Raw genomic sequence first — 21517 nt, forward strand, 5'->3', positions numbered from 1 at the left:
GGATGAACAAGGAGGCTGCTGAGATCCTGGGGGGAAGTAAACTGGTCCTTTCCTCTTTTTTCCCTTATCTGCCCCTCAGTCTTCTGTCCTCTCTGCCTGGAACAGAAGAAGAACAAAGACAGGAGTCTGGGGTACAGGATTAGAGGAAAACTGGGTCTGAAAACTGCTGATTGATTGATGCTAGAAGGGTTGAGGTGGGATTCCCATTAATTTAAAATTTCAGGTGCTTTTCTTCTTTTTTTTTTTTTGACTCTATAGAGCTAGATTCTCACTCCAACACATTCTTAGGAAATAATTTAAGTCAATGAATTTGATAAGCTTAGCTAATGCTACTTACTTGGTTAGGTGATAATAATAAAAGAATTTTTCATCACTTTTAATGAGATGATGTTCTTGAATAGGTTATTATCAATTCCTCTGAAATTTTATCATTATGAGGGAGGGATCCTTTTCCCCAACACTGTTTGCTACAGGTGTTCCAGATAATCTGGGATAGGGAGCAGCAGGGTCATCATGGTTTGTGAGGAACCTTCCAAATTTGGAGAAAAATAAGTAAATTTTGTCTTCTACTAAAGATGATATATTGGTATCATTGGACATTTTGTCCTAACAACATACACTGAGGATGCATACATTATAAAGTTAGAAATAAAGTATTATATGACTGTTTATGTGTGCAGCAAAGTGCAAGTCCTTTGTAAGATGCTCATATGAAAATAAACTGATTACCAGTTTGATAACTAGATTAATAAATATACAACCAAAAGAATTCTTTTATTATTTGAATTTAGGTGGTGGACAGGCAACCCAATCCTGCCTTTAGAAAATGTTAACTTATATTCTGCCTGGTTTCATGTTCAAAGCTTAATGGAGTCATTGAGCAAAAGCTTTGGTGGCATTAGGTCTAGAGTTGGACCTTAAAGGCGGTACATCTGTGTAGAGATTTGTTCAGCTGCAAGTAACAGGAAACTCAGCAAACTGGTAGTTTAAACAAAGTGGAATTTTTTCCCCTAATGGTATTGAGAGTTTAAGAAGTGCTCAGTTTCCGGCATTGGTTCAGTGCCTCAGGGTTGTCAGTGTTGAGTTCTTTTCTTCTTTTGTGATTGGAAGTGGTGGCTTAATTCCAGTCACTCTAGCCTTGTTAGAGGAAAAAAAATAAACAAAGAAGAAGGAGCTGGAAGGAAAAGAGAAGGGTGACAATGAAAGAAAGGGCGGAGTAGGCCCTTAAATCAAGAAAGAATCCCTTGGCCAGCCACTTCCGGTGGACTGGCCCTCAGCTATGAATGGCTGCAGCTGTGTTGCGTGGATTAAAAAAAAAAATAGTTTTTATCTGGGAAGTTCGGTGTTCCAAACTGAAGTAGTAGGAAGGGAATTTCCATTGGGCAGGTGGCTAGAAGTCTGTTTCACAAATGGGCACCACTATCCTAGGAAGGCCATTGGCGTAGGTAAAGCAGTCAAGGTTGGGGTATTAGAATAAGCCAATCCTGGGACTAAGAAAAGTCTTTTGTTAGCCTGGGAGTCTGTATAACTGGAATAGGCAGGACCCACGTCTGGAAGAGGGCCTCGTTTGGACAGATTAACTTGTGGTCAGCTTTTGGAGGGTCTTAGGTGCCAAACTAAGAAGGATGTGATCTAATTCTCAAAGGGTCTCCTATTGATCCTTGAATCAATATGCGCCATTGTGAGAGTGTTGTTCTGTGGTGCTTTTTGAGGTATAGGGAAATGTGAGATGAACGTAGACTGGGGAGAGACTGGAAGGATGATAATCCTTAGCATGAGATTATATGACTGTAGACAAATGAGAACTTTCACTATGGAAGTTACTATTTTACAAGGAGACAACCAGAAAAAAAAAACACACACATAGAAAAAATTAAATATTTGAATTAGTGAATGGAACTCAAAGAAAGTTTCAAGTTTTGAGGCTCTGGGCTTGGACCAGTGAAGAGACTAGGATATTAAAAATGGAAGGAGATATGATTTTGTCTACTTATCAATTTTGCAACTGGTAAACTGAGACCCACGGAATTTGAAAGAATCTGTCCAAGTTTCCTCAGTGGGATGGAGGGGAGAACCCAGGCCATATGATTCTTATTTCTCTGTTCTTGCCCCCACTCCAGACCTGTGGGGAATACTGGTTTGGGGGACGGAGGGCAAGAACATGGGCTCAACTGAGGATGACACCATGTGCTTGCGTGTGCTGTGCTACAAGGGGACTGCAGAAGAGAGTCTTCCTGACAAAAGAAGGGAGAGGAAGAGGAGTCAGGGAGGAGAGGAAAGGGCGATTATAGGAGGTTGCAGTTGACCTGATTCTTTTCAAAATGTTACATACAAGATTCTGATAGAATTTCACCATTTTCCCCGTGGTTATTGGCCAGCTCCCTGCCCTCCCCATCTCTCTCTTCATGGAAGCTCCAGTGCTATGTCACTTGGATTGTTGACAGACTGCTCTGATTTTTATTTTCTTTCCTGAAAAAATCGCATACCTTGCAAGGTCTTTGTCCTGAGGATATATTTGCTTGATATTTCCCCATTCCTACAGGTGGCCCTTATCACAGAAATTGATCTTGTTCTGGGAGGAACATACACTGTGGAGTGGGATGTGAAGATAAGGGATGAAGAAAAAATAGACTGTTATCCTGATGAGTCTGGTGTTTCTGCAGAAAACTGCATTGCCCGTGGTTGTACCTGGGAGGTAACCATGCTGACGGTGTTAATATACATGAAAATCCTCTACACTTTGCTTTAAATTGAATCATAGTGGATTTACCATATTGTATTAATTTCTACTGTACAGTAAAATGATTATGTTATACATATATTAATATATAGCAATCTTTTAAATATCCTTTTCCATTATGGTTTATCACAAGGTATTGAATATAGTTCCCTTTGCTATACAGTAGGACCTGGTCATTTATCCATTTCCTATATAATAGTTTGCATCTATTAACCCCAAATTCCCACCCCTCCCCCACCTCTCCTTGGCAACCCTGAGTCTGATCTCTACATCTGTGAGTCTGTTTCTATTTTGTAGATAGGCTCATTTGTGTCATGTTTTAGGTTCCATGTATAAGTGATATCTGTCTTTGTGGTATTTGTCTTTCTCTTTCTGACTTACTTCGCTAAGTATGATAATCTCTAGTTCCTGCAAATCCTGATAATCTCATGTTGCTGCAAATGGCATTATTTCATTCTTTTTTAGGGCGGAGTAGTATTCCACTGTGTCTATATATCACATCTTCTTCTTCCATTTATCTTTCTGTGGACCTTTAAATTGTTACCATGTCTTGGCTATTGCCAATAGTGCAGCTATAAACTTTGGGGTACATGTATATTTTGAATTTTAGTTTTATCTGGATGTATGACCAGGAGTGGGATTGCTGGATCCTATGGCAACTCTATGTTTAGTTTTTTGAGAAACCTTCATACTATTTTCCACAGTGGCTGCACTAACTTATATCCCCACCAGCAGTGTAGGAGGGCTCCCTTTTCTCCACACTCTCTTCAGCATTTGAGACTTTTTACTGATGGCCATTCTGACCCATGTAACATAGTACCTCATAGTAATTTTGTAAAATCCTTTACACTCCATCTACAATTTCATGAGCATGGAACCAGTGCCTAAGTCACTACTTAAAATCTATAGAAAGGGCTGACTTCCAAAGTAACCTGAGTTTTTATCTGGATGTTTGAAGAATAGATGGGACAGAAATGGGTCTTTTTTTAACAAAATTTTACATGGAGACCAGGAGTGAAAACTTATGTCACTACCAAAGAGTATATAAGGAAATGACTGAGTTTATCTTTATCTCCCTAAATATTGCGTTTTCTAGCCCTTTTATGTTTGATCATCCTAGAGCTCACACTGAACTGAATTTGCCTTTACTTTGCAGGAGTCCAGTTCTCCCGGAGTCCCTTTTTGCTATTTTGTCAATGATCTCTACTCTGTCAGTGATGTTCAGTATGACTCACATGGGGCCTCAGCTGTCATCTCCTTAAAGACTTCTCTGTATGCCCCCTCCTTCCCCTCAGTACCCGTGAACCCCCTCCGCCTGACTGTGACCTACCACAAGGATAACATGCTGCAGTTTAAGGTATGTGTTGACAGTGTATGTATCAAGTTCCTACTTCTCACTTCTTAGTTTCATTATTTTTCTCTTGTCAGGATCACAGAACTATGCAATCAGTTTGCTCTTCTAAGTTAGCCATTGAAAACTGTCGAGTCCGTGGCACACACTTTCACAGTTTTGTTCTCCATCCATTTGGGGTGGGTATCAAGCAAGGCAAATGTATCTTAATATTTCAGATGGGCTTTTGAGGCACTGTTGACAATGGAGGCTTTTTTTCTGATTTTTTTGATAAGTGAATTTTTGCCCACATTAAATTAGTGACTTTCAGCAACTGAAAACACATTGAAAATTAGCTGGTGTACATATTTTATCCTAAATGGGCTTCCCAGGTGGCACTAAAACTGCCTGCCAATACAGGAGATGCAGGAGACACAGGTCCAATCCCTGGGTTGGGAAGATTTCCTAGAGTGGGAAATGGCAACTCACTCCAGTATTCTTGCCTGGAAAATTCCAAGGATGGGGGGCCTGGTGAGCTACAGTCCATGGGGTCACAAATAGCTGGACATGACTGAGTGAGCACACACACTATATACTAGATCATTATCCTGAGAGTAATTTGGGACCATTGATGGGACAGTGAGACCTGGTCTAAACTGCACTTTGAAATGATTACTGTTTCTACTGTAAGAAAAATGGTCAGGAGGACAAGGGTGAAAAAGGAGACAAGTTAGGACACTATCAGTTAGGTAATCCAGATGGGGTATTGAGCTTAGACCAGGTACAGAGAGGAGAGGGAGAAGTGGACAATATCAAGAGAATAAGAAGTAGCATCGTGGGATCTGGTGATTGATTACAAATAGGCAATGAGGGAGGGAGAAATATCAAGACAATCACCAAGTTTCTAGCTTGTGTCTCTACATGGATGGTGCTATCATCCATGAAGGGGAACCAGAAGGGGAACACTGGAAAGATTTGGGTTTAGGCAAAATACAGTGATGAATTCAGTTTTGGACAGTGAATTTGGGATATATGAAACACCTACAAGAGTGTGAAAGTGAAAGTCGCTCAGTCGTGTCAGACTCTTTGCGATCCCACGGGCTATACAGTCCATGGACTTCTCTCAGCCAGAATACTGGAGTAGGTAGCCTTTCCCTTCTCCAGGGGATCTTCCCAACCCAGGGATCAAACCCAGGTCTCCCATACTGCAGGCAGATTCTTTACCAGCTGAGCCACGAGGAAACTGATCTCTTTTTCTTTCATGATTTAATTACATCTCAGGACAAGTGATGGTCTGTTTTTCATTTTTTCTTTATGTATTTTTTTAAAAAATTGAGATATAGTTGCTTTACAGTGTCGTTCTAGTCTCTGCTATACAATGAAGGGAATCAGCAGTGTGTATCCATATATCCCGGACCTCTTTCCCATTCATCACACCCCTCTAGGTCACCACAGAGCACTGAGATGAGCTCCCTGCGCTATCCATCAGCTTCCCACTAGCTATCTATTTTACACAAGGTAGCGTATATGTGTTCTTCCCTTTCTCCCAATTCATCCCCTCATCACCATGTCCACACATCCATTCTCTTATGTCTGTGCCTCTATTTCTTCCCTGCAAATATGTTCATGTACCATTAATGATGGGCTATTTTTATGGTCTTTTTCACTATTGAATTATAAGTTTCTCAAGGACAAGAATTTGTCCTTTCGTCTTTGTACTTCTGAGATGTAGCACAAAGCCTAGTAGATAGTAAGTTCTCAATGTTTATTGAAAGAGTAAAGATTCAGGTCAGTGTGCATTGTCTGAAAGCTTCTTCACAATCTGATATCAACCCGGACTATGAGTTCTTACACATCTTGTAATGCAGGGATGATGCTACTGTATCTTTCCATCCTCACCTTTGTACTGGCATGTGGTAGGTGCCTAATGGGTTTGAAATAAATGAACTCACTCAACTCTTCAGGTTTAACTCTTCCCTGCTCTACCTCCTGGATTATACAATAGCTCTCTCCAAAATAATTGCCTCTTTCTTTTAATTCTCTGTGCCTTTGCATTTATTTCTCTGCCAGGAGTGACTTGGTTTTCTTTCTGTGCTTGATTAGTGTCTGCAAAGCTTTTAAGATTCAGCCCTTTTCCCCATGAAACCATCTCAGTCTTCTGGAAACATTGATAGGCATTTCCTTCCCTACAATCTCACAACACTTCTGTCTAGCTGTACATAATATGTATCACTCAGATGTTTTGGGCACTCTCTTCCGCCTTTCATTAGCATGTGAATTTCTTAAAAGTAATAACCGTGTCTTTCTCAGTTCAGTAAACCTTGCATCTAGTACAGTATCAGGCAGGAATATAGTAGGTACACAGTGAACCAATATAGACCCCAGTTTTTAGCAAGAATATCTATGATTATTTTAATCAAGAAGAGTTCATGTTTTTAAGGGAGAAATTTTTTTCAATTCAGAAAGGTTTTCAGGTAGTCATGTACGCTAATACACCCACAAACAAAATAATAAAGAATATATCCATAAATTTGACTGATTTTCCAAGGTAGAACCAATGTGAAAATAATGTGTTGCTGTAAGAGGATTTAAAAATGAGTTATGGCAGACTCAGATCAAAATGATAAATCTGACATTGCTCTTCAATTTGTTAAGTTCCCAGTATCATTAGCTTAAAGAAGACAAATATAGTGTTCAGACTCTTTGTCAAAGACATCAGGTTTCTGCTAAGGGTATAGGTTTCAAGACTACTATATTGACCTAAAATCTGTCTCCTCTGGTCTAGATTTACGATCCCAACAACAACCGGTATGAAGTTCCAGTCCCTCTCAACATACCCAGCGTTCCATCTGGCACCTCTGAAAGTCAACTCTACACTGTCCTCATTAAGGAGAATCCATTTGGGATTGAGATTCGCCGCAAGAGTACAGGCACTGTTATGTTAGTGGCTCTTAGTCTGATTTGGAATTGATGATCCCCCGTGTCATTGCCAGGCCGGTGTCCTTGGAGATACCCTGCTCAAAGCAATGCACCAGCCATCTCCAGATTCTTGAATAAGTCATTTCCTTCCACAGTCATTCTTCTGAGAAATCTTTAGTGTCCTGGGGGTAATTCCTGAGTCAGTTGCATGTACCTAGGGATTCATTCAACCAATGTTTATGGAGTACCTTCTCCATATTTGGTGGTTATAGAAGATGAGGTCTCTCTTTCTATGACAAAAATAATAAGGAAATAACAAAAATAATGTAAGTTAAAATATGCAGAGATTTAGATAGTGACAACGCTATGCAGGAAGAATCACAGGGTAATTGATAATTATAGGGAGGTGACTGCTTTTGATACTGTGGTCAGAGTTGATGTCTCCAAGGAAGTGAACTTTAAATAGGACCTTGGGGAGGTGGAGGAGCCTCCCATGTGGAGATGGGAGACGTGGGCAATGTTTCAGACAGACTGAGTAGTCAGTGCACAGGCCATGAAATAGGAGGAAACTTGCCTTTTGAAGGGGAAAAGGTCCAGTGTGGGTGGAGTAGTTTCACAAATAAGGAGGTAAGTGGCAGGAGATGAGGCTGGGGTTTAGGTAGCTTCAGATCAGGAATGGCTTCACAAGATGCTTCAGTGAAAATCACTGAAGAATTGTAAACAGGGGTTGACATGATGTGAGATACTTTAAAAAAATAACTCTGGATGCTGCATAGAAAGTGGACTCTGGTGGGGCAATAGTAGAAACTAGGGCTGCTGTGAAGTGGGGGCAACTGAGAGGATGAAAATGATTGGATCTGGCATTCTGTAAGGACCACTGAAGGGAGGGAATGAGAAAGGAAAGTAGAAGAAAGATGCTGGCTCCTGGACTTGCAGCCCTGGTTGCTGTGATTATCTTAATCGTACAGACTTTATGTTGTGTGTGGGAGTCCACAGCAAATCAAGAGTTCAATTTCCCCGAGACTCCGGCTGCTTGAAGCCATTAGAACAGCCCATTTCTTTTCCAAACATACCCTCTTGTGTTGCAGCTGGGACTCTCAGCTCCTTGGCTTCACCTTCAATGATATGTTCATCCGCATCTCCACGCGCCTCCCCTCCCAGTACCTCTATGGCTTTGGGGAAACTGAGCACACAGCCTTCCGAAGAGACTTGAAATGGAACACGTGGGGGATGTTCTCCCGAGACCAACCCCCGGGGGTAAGGGCAGAGCGCTTGGGATCTGGGTCGCTGCCTCTGTCCACCCACACTGTGTACACGTCACACACAGTGGGTGTTTCCTCTGCCCACTCCCCGCTCAGATGCTCACAGTCTGCTTTGAGACAAGCAGGTTGACTCTCAGGCTTCTTGGTTTCTTATGTGTTTATTTCACAGAGAAGACTGGACACACCTTATCGATCAATTTGTTTTTTTTTCTTCTCAATCTCTCTTTTCAATCTTTGTCCTTTAACCCCCTGCTGTTCTTCCCACGACGCTCTCAGTACAAGAAGAACTCCTATGGTGTCCACCCCTACTACATGGCCCTGGAGGAGGATGGCAGTGCCCACGGGGTGCTCCTACTGAACAGCAATGCCATGGGTAAGGCGACGCTGGCATCGCCTCTGTTTTTGTGACTCAGTCCTTCTCGAGGAACTTCAGAACGTGTTTGATCATGTTGCCCCTGAAGTCAAAATTATTATCTTGTGGACAGTGTTTTCTTTTTTTTTTCTTCATTCTGCTTAGCCTTTCTGTTTATTTCAGTTTAGTAACATGTAGTAATGGGCTTCCCTGGTGGTTCATCGGTAAAAACCCGCCTACCAATGCAGGAGACACAGGTTCGGTCCCTGGGTCGGGAAGATGCCCTGGAGAAAGAAATGACAACCCACGCCAGTAGTCTTGCCTGGAAAATCCCACGGATGGAGGAGCCTGGTGGGCTATAGTCCATGGGGTTGCACAAGAGTCAGTTACAATTTAGCAACTAAACAATAACAAAATGTAGTAATAAGAATTAACTCATTTGGCATAAACCCACTCCATTGTTCTTGCCTGGAGAATCCCAGGGACAGGGGAGCCTTGGTGGGCTACCGTCTATGGGGTCGCACAGAGTCGGACATGACTGAAGTGACTTAGCAGCAGCAGCAGCATTTGGCATAATGTAGGATGGGATAGCAAAATCAAGGGAGTCCCAAGCATCCTAGAGGTTAGTCAGTGCGAGCCATTTGTATAATTTGACTTAGTGATGAAGGTGTGGGTCAGAGCACTCACTCTGGGGGTTCAGTTCAGTTCAGTCGCTCAGTCGTGTCCGACTCCTTGCAACCCATGGGCTGCAGTACACCAGGCTTCCCTGTCCATCACCAACTCCCACAGTTTACCCAAACCCATATCCATTGAGTAGGTGATGCCATCCAACCATCTCATCCTCTGTCGTCCCCTTCTCCTCCTGCCTTCAATCTTTCCCAGCATCAGGGTCTTTTCAAATGAGTCAGCTCTTTGCATCAGGTGGCCAAAGTATCAGAGTTTCAGCTTCAACATCAGTCCTTCCAATGAACATTCAGGACTGATTTCCTTTACGACTGAAGGGTTGGATCTCCTTGTAGTCCAAGGGACCCTCTAGAGTCTTCTCCAACACCACAGTTCAAGAGCATCAGGGTGTAAAGAAAATTTGAGTAGTATATTGGAAAGAGGGTGGGGAATCAGGAAGTGGAATTAAAGAGTGTGCTTGTGAAAACTGGAGAAATCTGAATAAGACCCGAATCTGAGTTAATACTATTATATCAACATTGGTTTCCTGGTTTTGATGGCATACAATGGTTATGTAAGAGTCATCACTGGGGGACACTGGGGGAAGTGTCCAAGAAAAGTTTTAGTACTATTTTTGCAGTTTCTTGTAAGTCTTAAACTGTCCTGAAATAAAATCAATAATACCAGTTTTAAAAGAGCAGAAGGACAAAACATATAATAAGGTAATAGGTGCATCAAAGGGAAAAAAATCCAGGCACATGCCCTGAAGACTTTCACTTAACTTTAAAAATTCTGTGTAGGTATAGTACAAATTGCCTTCCCTCAATAGTCTACAATAGAGGCATAGGAAGAAGGAGAATGTATGAATTTCAGGGGTAATTTCTCACTTGAAGGTTTCCATATTGATTGGTATTTTCTGCATTTCCAGACGTGACCTTCCAGCCCTTGCCTGCCTTGACATACCGTACCACAGGAGGGATTCTGGACTTTTATGTGGTTTTGGGGCCAACTCCAGAGCTTGTGACCCAGCAGTACACTGAGGTAGGAGGGAAATCAGTTGGCTACCCAGTGTTTATACAGCACTTTCTGTAGTTCTTAGGTGATAACTGAAACTGTTGGTCTTTCTGGGTGACAGGTAGGTTATAGAATAATGAACAATAAATCCATCCCAATAGCTGTTAAATTCATAGCCTCTAAGAGCATTGCAGGGAGAAGGAAACGGCAACCCACTCCAGTGTTCTTGCCTGGAGAATCCCAGGGACGGGGGAGCCTGGTGGGCTGCCGTCCATGGGGTCGCACAGAGTCGGACACGACTGAAGCGACTTAGCAGCAGCAGCCGCAAGAGCACTGTGGAGTAGCAGAAGCAGTAATAGTACCGCTGGTTATAGCTGGCAGTGGCAATGGTAACAGCGGTGATGGTGGTAATAGGGGTGGTGGTGATGGTGGTGATGGTGGTAATAGGGGTGGTGGTGATGGTGGTGATGATGGTGGTGATGATGGTGGTGATGGTGGTGATGATGGTGGTGATGGTGGTAATAGGGGTGGTGGTGATGGTGGTAATAGGGGTGGTGGTGATGGTGGTGATGATGGTGGTGATGGTGGTAATAGGGGTGCTGGTGATGGTGGTGATGATGGTGGAGATGGTGGTGATGGTAGTGGAGATGGTGGAGGCAGTGTGGTGATGGTGATGGCAGTGGTGGTGAAGGTGGTGTGGTGGTGATGGTGGTGATGATGGTGGAGATGGTGGAGGCAGTGTGGTGAGGGTGATGGTAGTGGTAGTGAAGGTGGTGTCATGATGATGGTGGTAATAGGGGTGGTGGTGATGGTGGTGATGATGGTGGTGATGGTGGTGTTGATGGTGGTTTGGTGATGATGGTGGTGATAGGGGTGGTGATGATGGTGGTGATGGTGGTGGTGATGGTGGTGGTGATGGTGGTGATGGTGGTGATGATGGTGGTGATGGTGGTGATGGTGGTGATGATGGTGGAGATAGTGGAGGCAGTGTGGTGAGGGTGATGGCAGTGGTGGTGAAGGTGGTGTGGTGATGATGGTGGTAATAGGGGTGGTGGTGATGGTGGTGATGGGGTGGTGGTGATGGTGGTGATGATGGTGGTGATGGGGTGGTGGTGATGGTGGTGATGATAGTGGTGATGGTGGTGATGGTGGTGATGATGGTGGAGATGGTGGAGGTAGTATGGTGAGGGTGACGGTAGTGGTGGTGAAGGTGGTTGGTGGTGATGGTGGTGGTGGTCATTGTGGTGAGGGCGGGGATAGCGGACATGATAACTGTGGCTGCAGAGGTCATCACAGTTGCTTTGGCATCGGCCGCAAACAATGTTATAAAACTTATTGTATGTCGCTGATATATTACTTGCTGCATGTCAGGTCACTTTCCACATATTAATTCACTCAGTCTTCACAAAACACTATGAAACAAATACGTTATTATCCTCGATTTACAAGTGAATGAACATGTATAAGAGGTTATTTCGCTTTTGTCCAGAGTCACATAGCCAGCAGAGATTGGATCCTATAGGGCAACCCAGGCATTTTGTTTCTGAATTTAATGTTCCTAACCAGCAAGCTAGAAATCACTGGAAATAGCAGTAAAATCAGATTTTCAAGAGAGGTCAAGTCTGGCAGGACGATTTCTCCAAGTTATCCTAGTGGCTTTGCATCCTCTTCATTTCTCTCTGAATTTGAGTTTGCCGATTATCTAACTGGGGACACTGGGAAAATATTATTACTTTGTGTACCACTTTAATCCAAATTCTTCTTTTTAAGGACTAAATTTTCTGTTTATTTTCTAGTTGATTGGTCGGCCGGTGATGGTTCCTTACTGGTCCCTGGGGTTTCAGCTGTGTCGCTATGGATACCAGAACGACTCTGAGATCGCCAGCTTGTACGACGCAATGGTGGCGGCACAGATTCCCTATGTATGTCGTCAGCCTGTGGGGTTCTGGCTCTGGGACCTCGTGGTCAACCCTTGTCTCTATGTCTGCATTTGTCTGATTTTTGTCAGACTCTACGAAATTACAAATCATTTTCTCATACAGGATCACACTCAGTCTCACCCCTTCCCAGTGGTTATAATATAAGCAGAGGGGGGGGCAGTGTCATTGTCCCCAACTGGAAGAGTCACAGTGATTTGCCAAAGGAGGAGGGCATTGGGTCAGCTCTAGGGTTCTTTCTACTAGGTCATGCTTCCATTTCTTTCATATGACTTCATGACATCTAGTCAAAAACATCCTTGCTACCATATAAAAGGTGGCCCAAAGAGTAATTTTGCTTCATTAAAAGAAATTGACCCAAATTCAGTCAGACCATTGTGTCTATAGGTATAACCTCAGTTCCGACACTTTGGCAGCACTAAAGCTCAGCGTGCCCCCAGCTTGATCTAATTTTTGGTTGAATGTAGATCTTGGGACTGGTTTCCAGAAGAAATACGTGTGGAGACAAACTTCACCTTTACTTGAAGATGAGTTGTGTTTTAGTCGCTAAGTTATATCTGACTCTTTTGTGACGCCATGAACTGCAGCCCTCCAGGCTCCTCCATCCACAGGGTTTCCCAGGCAAGAATCCTGAAGTGGGTTGCCATTTCCTTCTCCAGGGGATTTCCCTGACAAAAGGGATTCAACCCGCATCTCCTGCTTTGGCAGACTGAGCCATTGATTTTTCTATTAATCAATGTTATTCTCTGAATTTTCTCTTGTTTCCTATTAATGGAAAGTCTAGCATGCAATATTTTATTCTTAATAAGAAAGCTGTGTCTGATTACCCCCAGGATTGCTGTTCCAAAGCAATTACAGATGCTTTTGTTTGTTTTCTTTTTAGTGGATTTACTGTCCATGTTGTGTTAATACTGTGCTAGTACTGTGTTAGTAGGTTATTTTGTCTGAATCTGAACCCCTGATACCTGAGTTGGCTTTCTGGAGGAGATAACCATGTTTGCTCTTTCAGTTCAGTTGAGTTGCTCCGTCATGTCTGACTCTTTGTGACCCCATGGACTGCAGCAGGCTAGGCTTCCCTGTCCGTCACCAACTCCTAGAGCTTGCTCAAACTCATGTCCATCCAACCATCTCATCCTCTGTTCGCTCCTTATTCTGGTCCTTTACAAAGCACTCTCATCGATTTTTTTCATGTATCTCCACAGACAAAATTGTGGAGGTCGACATTATCATTCTGCTTTTTGCTAATTTATTTATTTATTTATTTTCTATTTTGACTACTAAAAGTTTGAGAATTAGGTGACTTTTCCAGAACCTAATACCTAGCAAATAACAGAGGTGGGATTTGAAAGAATCAAGAAGAAGCCGTCTGAACTTTACCCCTGGTTACTGGACCATTGTTCTCATGTGGACCTGAGCTTGTATAAGCTTCCTCTGTCTTCTTCCAGGATGTGCAGTACTCGGACATTGACTACATGGAGCGGCAGCTGGACTTCACCCTTGACGTTGAGTTTGAGGGGTTTCCAGCTCTGATTACTCGCATGAAGGCCGACGGGATGCGGGTCATCATCATTCTGGTTAGTTGCTATGTGACTGGGTGGAGTCTGTTTTGAAGACTGAATGGACTTTGGTGGAGAAAGCTTCATCCCTGTGTTTTTTTCCATGCTATGAGTAGAGAAATTGAGGTTCAATATGGAAAGTGTATTTCCCTGGGTTCACAGAAGCTCTATAGCATGGGTGGAAGCCATGCCTCCTCTTTGGAGGAATTCTCCTTTTCCCTACCCTGAGTCATTCTCTGGCTTTGGTTTCATTATCTGACCTGTGCTTTGATTTTAGGACCCAGCCATTTCTGGCAACGAGACCAAGCCCTATCTGCCATTCACACGGGGTGTAGAGGACGATGTCTTCATCAAAGACCCGAGTGATGGGAGCATTGTCTGGGGAAAGGTATGCCCTGAGCAGTGATTCACTAATCCCCACACTGTTAGTGTGTTTGTACGTTTCTTTCTTTTTTCCATTTGGACTTGGAGGTCAGAAGTTCTCATATTCTCTATTGGTATTTGTCACCACTGTTAAGGAATTTTAAAGGAATGTGTGTGTACATTGTGTGATCCACTTTTCTCTAGATCAATCCTACAGGAAAATCAAAGTACTATCGCCCATAGAACAAGGTTTATAGTTTCTTGTGTGTGTAACCCCTCAGCCCAGTCCAACTCTTTGTGACCCCATGGACTGTAGCCCACCAGGCTCCTCCACCCATGGGATTTTTCATGAAAGAATACTGGAGTGGGTTGCCATTTTCTTCCTCCAGGGGATTTTCCCAACCCAAGGATTGAACCTGTGTCTTCTATGTCTCTTGCATTGCTGGTGGATTCTTTACCACTAGCACCACCTGGAAAGCCCTATAGTTTCTTAGGAAATGCTATATAAGAGAAATTATCTAGTGCATTGCTTTGAAACATGTTTTTCTTCACAGGTCTGGCCTGATTTTCCTGATGTGGTAATAAACAGTTCTCTAGACTGGGACAGCCAAGTGGAGGTAAGGGGCTTGTGTGGATGTGGGGGATCAGGGATGCCAGGAAGGTGCCATCACGCTTAGGATACTGGACATCCCTGTGCCGTGAGCGTGGGCGAGATGAGGAAACTCACATAGCGAACGTGTCCTGTGCATGTGTCTTGTGCCAATCGCTTTGCATGCAATATTTTACCCCAGTTGGGGGATAGTTATTTATATGCTTTGCATAACTAAGACTCAGAGATCTTAAATTACTTGTGTCCATGGTTTCAAGTGACAGAGTAATGATTTCCACTCCATGACTTTCAGATTACAAACATCCAGAAAATTTCCGCCGAATGAAACCTCTAAGAAACACTGTCTTTTGCCTGAATTAGTATATTTATTGTTGCTTTTTCAGTTTTTGCTTTGAGTATCCTTTTCAAGCAGTCTCTCACCCCTGTCTTTACTGATTGGGTATTTTTCTCTGCACATCTTTTTGTGGGTAGGCTTCTCCATCTTCACTCTTATAAATCCCTCCGTCTTTCCTTGGGTTTCTCAGCTTTGATCTTTTTTCCTTTATTTTGCTGCTCTGGGTCTTTGTTGCCGCACGTAGGCTTTCTCTAGTTGTGAGTGGGGTCTACTCTAGCTGTGGCGCACAAGCTTCTCACTACAGTGGCTGCTCTTGTTGCAAAGCATGGGCTCTAGGCATGTGGCCTTCAGTAGTTGTGACACGCAGGTTTAGCTACTCTGCAGCATGTGGGATCTTCCAGGACCAGGGATCAAACCTGTGTCCCCTGCATTGGCAAGCAGATTCTCAACCACTGGACCACCAGGGAAGTCCCTCAACTCTAATCTTATCTCCAAGTTCCTAAAGAAAGTGAAAGTGAAAATGAAGTCGCTCAGTCGTGTCCGACTCTTTGCGACCCCATGGACTAATGTAGCCCACCAGGCTCCTCCGTCCATGGGATTCTCCAGGCAAGAATACTGGAGTGGGTTGCCATTTCCTTCTCCAGGGGATCTTCCCAACCCAGGGATCGAACCCAGGTCTCCCGCATTTCGGGCAGACGCTTTAACCTCTGAGCCACCAGGGAAGCCCCAGTTTCTAGCCGTAGGTTAAAATTTGCTCTCTCCCAGGAACAGGTTCTCACTTACCATGGATCTCAGATGAGGATCCAAGGGAGAGAATCTAGCTTCCTACAATCTCTGTTGTTTCTCACAGAAGATTACTTGAAGATTGGTGGTCCAGGTAGGCCGCATGGACATAGGAGTCTGCCAGAGAAGTCCAGGGTCATGGGATCCTTGACTTTTACATATTTATTTTAGTTTTTTGTTTTTTCCTCCAGCTTAACTGAGGTATAATTGATAAATAAAATTGTATATATATAAAGTATACAATGTGATCATTTTATATACATGTATATCATGAAATGATTATCAGAATCAGGTTAATTAACACATCCACCATTTCAGATAGTTGCCATTTGTGTATGTATGTGGGGAGAATCTACTCTCTTAGCATCTTTTAAGTATACAATACAGTATTATTAGCTATAATCACTGCATTGGATATCAGGTCCAGGAACTCATTCATCTGATAAATGAAGGCTTGCAACCTTTGATCAGCATCTCCTCATTTCCCCACCTCCTGGCAGCTGGTAATCACTATTCTACTCTCTGTTTCTATGAGTTCAACTTATTTTTCTCAGATTCCACATATGTGAGATCATGACAGTGTTTGTTTTTCTATATCTGGCTTATTTCACTTAGAATAATGCCTTCTAGGTTTATCCATAATAATGCCTTCTATGTTATTGCAAATGGCAAGTCTTCTTTCTTTATCATAGCTGAATAACATTCCAGTGTACACACACACACACACACACACACACACACACCCCACGTGTTCTTTATCCACTCATCTGTGGGTAGACACCTAAGTTTTTTCAACATCTTGGCTATTGTGAATAATGCTTCAGTGAATATGGGACATATCTCTTCAAGACACTAATTTTGCTTCCTTTAGGATATATACCCAGAAGTAGGATTGCTGGATCACTTGGTAGTTCTATTTTTAATTTTTTGAGGGAACTCCATAGTATTTTCGTAATGGCTATACCAGTTTGTATTCTTACTGACAGTGCCCAAGGAGTCCCTTTTCTTCACATGCTTGCCAACACTTGTTGTCTATCATCTTTTTCATAAAAGCTTTAGAAACAGCTTATCATTGTGGTTTTGATTTGCATTTCCTTAATGATTAGTGATATTAAGAACTTTTTCATGTATCTGTTGGACATTTGTAGGCCTTCTCTGCAAATATGTCTGTTTAGGTCCTTTGTCCATTTTTAAATCAATTTATTTGTGGGTTATTTTTCTTGCTTTTGAGTTTTATAGCTTCCATATGTATTTAAAATATTAACTCATTGGGTATTTTCCTTTTAAATATTTTCTCCTGTTCTGTAGGTTGCCTTTTCATTTTGTTGATTGTTTTTTGTGGAGAAGCTTTTTAGTTTGATGTATTCTCACTTAATTTTCTTTTGTTGCTAGCGCTTTTGGTATCATCAAATCCAAAATCTCACTGCCAACACCAGTGTCGAGGAACTTTTTCCTGTGTTTTCTTCTAGAAGTTTTATGGTTTCAGGTCTTACTTTTGAATCTTTAATTCATTTTGAATTAAGTTTTATAGCAGTACAAGATAGGAGTTCAGTTTCATTCTTTTTTAATTTTTTTGGCTGTGCTGGGCCTTTGTTGCTGCACAGGCTTTTCTCTAGTTGGGACAAGTGGGGGCCACTCTCTAGTTGTGATGCTCGGGTTTCTCATTGTGATGACTTCCCTTGTTGTGGAGCATGGGCTCTAGGCACGCCGGCTTCAGTAACTGCGGTTCCTGAGCTTTAGAGTATAGCTTCTAAAGTTGTTACATACGGTCTTAGTTGCTCCTAGGCAAGTGGATCCTCCTGGATCAGGGATGAAACCCCTGTCTTCCACACTGGCAGGCAGATTCTTTACCACTGAGCCACAAGGGAAACCCCAGTTCCATTGTTTTCATGTGGATATCCACGTTTTTCTTTTCTCTCTCTTATTTTGCCCACTCCACCCAGCTTGGAGGATCTTAGTTCCCTAATCAGGGATTGAATCCAGGCTCCCAGCAGTGGAAGCATGGAGTCTTAACCACTGGACCACCAGAGAATTCCCTTCATGTTTTTCTAACACTGTTAATAGAAGACTGTTCTTTCCCCATTTATGTTTCTTGCATTCTTGTAGAAGATTAATTGACTGCATATGCATGGGTTTATTTCTGGGCTTTCTCTTCCATTCCACTGATCAATGTGTCTATTTTTTTATACCAGTTGTTGTTATTGTTTACCTGCTAAGAAATGGGGCCAGGTGGCTACATCATGGATTGAGGATGAGGGGAAATAGCATTGCAGAAGCAATGAAGCAAGAGTGGAACACAGACGGGAGTGAGGTGGAACCAGGACCTTGGAGAACAACAGAGTTTTCTTCATTTCATGGGCAAGGGTCAGAGCACCTTTTAGTGGGATTCATAAACCAAAGTGGTCAAATTGCTCACTTGTGTCTCACCTGGGATTCGGTTGTCCCTCGGACGTGACTGGCATTGACTCTGTCTACTCTAATCCTCTGCTTCCCTCCTCTGCCCCATGTTTCTAACCCTGCCTTAGCTGCAGCTCTCTGTTTCCAGTGAAAGCTTGTTTTGTTGTTTCTATATTTCCACCTCCGTTTTCTAACAAAAAAGGCCTTCTTGACATGCTTCCCCTTCATAAGATGCTCAGTGATGTGACTCAACACCTTGACGTTCTCTGTGAGCTGGATCCCTGTGTGCTGATCCATTTTTTTTTCCTTCCTGTTCCTTGTGGTGTTTTATCTAGACATTGGTTTTTAACTTGCCTATTATCTGTTGTGTACCAGAACTGGAGGTTCCCTAGTCCAAGTCCTCTTTCTGTTGTTCCCACACCACCCACACCCTTGTCACCAGCATTATTTAGCTTTTAACTCTTGAAATGCACTGATGAACACAGAAGAACCGATTTACTAAGACATACAAAGGACCAGAAAGGTCCATAACAAGCATCATAGTTATGTATAAATTTATGAAGATTTCCTGTTGTTAAGTGGAATGAATTCACAATTATGCAGTTTCTAAGCTCAGCATGGTGGGGGAAATACAAAGGTCAACAAGGGCCTTCCTCTCCAAAGGGTTATAGTTCTAGAGTTATACCTTGGTCCATTTTCCAGGTTAAAATAAAGACATTGTTTTTATCATTTGAAAAAGATAACAGAAAGGGGAGTTGAAACTTTCTCTTTAAGTTCTTCTAATTTAGTTGACACACAATTAATTCTTCTTCATAGAATTAGGATAAGAATTACATGAAATAATGTAGATATTTAAAGCCTAGGTCATGCAATAAGTATTTGACACTGTACTTTTCAAGTGACTCTGAAACCATAGAAAACCCAGATACATATCAGTTAGATAGTTTAATGTAATAAAATACAACCTTACCTCTTACCCCCTTTTCCTCCTGAGAATGAAATAGGGGAGAATCACCTGGTTGTTTCTTTCCAACCTGTTGACAATGCATCTGCTCTCTGCCCGCTTCAAGCTGCAGTCTCCCTGGCTCATGCTTTGTCTTTGAGGAGAGCTTAGGAAACTTCAGGACAGAGGTTGAGGGGTGGGTATCTAGCAGATGAAATAGTGAGTCCAGGGTGTTGGTAGCTACCATTTGTGTTGATACAAAGAGGAAAACAGTCCATGAATGCTTTCCAGGTGATAAGAAGGGGTTTCATTTGTGCTCATTCCTATTCTTTGCATTCACTGTATTTCAGATAAGTTAAGAACATTCCTTAAGCTCTGTTTGGATTAACTATCACCACACAGAACAGGTTTTGTAAGTTAAGCTTTCAGGAAATACCAATTTTCTGTCTAATGTATTTATTTGGGACAAATAAATTGTATTTCCTCCTTACAGAAATACCGGGCATTTGTGGCCTTTCCAGACTTTTTCCGTAATTCAACCATCGCATGGTGGAAGACGGAGTTGACAGAACTGTACACCAATCCACGGGAACCAGAGAAGAGCTTGAAGTTCGATGGCTTATGGATTGTAAGTGTGCACGTTTGTGTCTGTGTACATGGGGACAGTTGTGTTTCTCTCTCTGCGTGCCTCAGCATATGTATCCCTGACCTTTAATCTGAAGAGGTAATAGTCATCCAGGAAAGACTTTGAACGTATCAGACTGCAGCTCTTCCAGTCGGAACCGGCCCACTCTGATACTCCTTTTACCTTGTACCTTGTCTGAAGTTCTGGCTATAAAAGTCCAAGGTGATAACCAGGAATTCCTTGGAACCGAGCCTACCTCACACCCTCAGAGTTTTTTCAAATCCTCTAGCCAGTCATTCTGTAGGGCTTCCCTGATCTTTCTCAAGCTGGATTTGATGAATCTTCCCTGGGCTGGTACCTTTGAAACTACTGGATGGTGAACAATGTACTCTCTGCTTCCCTGTCTCTGGGTTGACAGGATGTAGCTCTTTTTAAAAGTAAAGTATTTCTGGGTTTGATATTTCTAGGATATGAATGAACCAGCGAGCTTTGTGAATGGAGCAGTCCCTCCAGGCTGCAAGGATGCCACTCTGAACCACCCTCCCTATATGCCATGTGAGGACCCTTGGCCTTCTCTACTGGCAGCTTCATGGGAACAGGGAGTGAGCCCTGCAAGAACCCAGCAACCTGGCATTTACCCTGATGCGCGGGGACATCCTGACTGATGCTCTGTTTTGCAGGGGGGTTGGGGGGGGGCAGCAAGGTAACAAGTCCATTCCTGAGAACTTTACCCAGTTGGGTGTGGGCAAGTTATTGGCCCCTTTGAGTGAATTTCTCAGTTACTTAACAGTGGTCGTGTCTCCAACAGACTCTATAGCTCAGGGTCTTAGTTTCGTAGGTTCGTGTGAGTCCCTCCCCAGGAATTTGTTATGTCATCAGTGGGTGGACAGTAACAGCTTCTCCTTACCATGGAGTCATTGACTTTGGCATTGTACTTGTGTTCATGTCTTGGATCCAATTATTATTTTCTCTATGAGCCGTATGACCTTCAGCAGATGACTTGCTCTTTCCAAATCTCAGTTTTTTAAACTGTAAAAGGAGGATCATGATATCTTCTTCAAAGAATCATGATAAGAATTATATGAAATAATGTACACGCTAGAAGCTTGGTTGGAGCCTGTCCATGTTTGACAGCTGTGTTCTCCGCACGCCACTGCTTTCTCCTCCGGGGTCCTGGGTGCTGAAAGCACCTGCAGGTGCCCCTGTAACTAAGAACCAGGCACATTTCCAGGACGCTGGGGAGAAGAGGGACCCATGCAGAGGTCAGCTTAGCCTTAAGAGCCAGACACTGCCTTGCTTCAATCCCATGAAGCGAGGTCAAGGCTAAACAGGATCAGGCAGGGATCAATGTCACATCGCTAGATCTTTCTCCTCAGATCTGGAGTCCAGGGACCAGGGCCTGAGCAGCAAGACCATGTGCATGGAGAGCCAGCAGGTCCTGCCTGACGGTTCACTGGTGCGCCACTACGACGTGCACAGCCTCTACGGGTGGGCCCAGACCAGACCCACATATGAGTGAGTCATCATCGCCCTTCTCCAGCTGGGACGGCCTGGGACTGGGGAAGCTACCCTGCTTTCATTCCCTCTTTTGAGAGTTCAGTCAGTCAGTTCAGTCGCTCAGTGGTGTCCAACTCTTTGCGACCCCATGGACTGCAGCACATTAGGCTTCCCTGTCCATCACCAGCTCCT

The 21517-nt window shown here is 43.1% G+C and overlaps 1 protein-coding gene across 3 annotated transcripts in view; it reads left to right on the forward strand.

The window, feature by feature from the left end:
• Positions 1-21517, forward strand: part of MGAM (maltase-glucoamylase) — a 198121-nt gene that overhangs the window by 57684 nt on the left and 118920 nt on the right. For all 3 annotated transcript variants that reach the window (XM_043873136.1, XM_043873137.1, XM_043873135.1), the window contains exons 25-37: positions 2543-2695; positions 3897-4097; positions 6856-7010; positions 8078-8246; positions 8528-8624; positions 10195-10307; positions 12077-12202; positions 13663-13791; positions 14051-14161; positions 14691-14753; positions 19697-19831; positions 20296-20383; positions 21205-21343. In XM_043873136.1, the coding sequence (XP_043729071.1) occupies positions 2543-2695; positions 3897-4097; positions 6856-7010; positions 8078-8246; positions 8528-8624; positions 10195-10307; positions 12077-12202; positions 13663-13791; positions 14051-14161; positions 14691-14753; positions 19697-19831; positions 20296-20383; positions 21205-21343 (1679 nt within the window). The remainder of the gene's footprint in view (positions 1-2542; positions 2696-3896; positions 4098-6855; positions 7011-8077; positions 8247-8527; positions 8625-10194; positions 10308-12076; positions 12203-13662; positions 13792-14050; positions 14162-14690; positions 14754-19696; positions 19832-20295; positions 20384-21204; positions 21344-21517) is intronic.

This window comes from Cervus elaphus, chromosome 18 (assembly GCF_910594005.1).
Source record: "Cervus elaphus chromosome 18, mCerEla1.1, whole genome shotgun sequence".
Classification (NCBI taxonomy): Eukaryota; Metazoa; Chordata; class Mammalia; order Artiodactyla; family Cervidae; genus Cervus; species Cervus elaphus.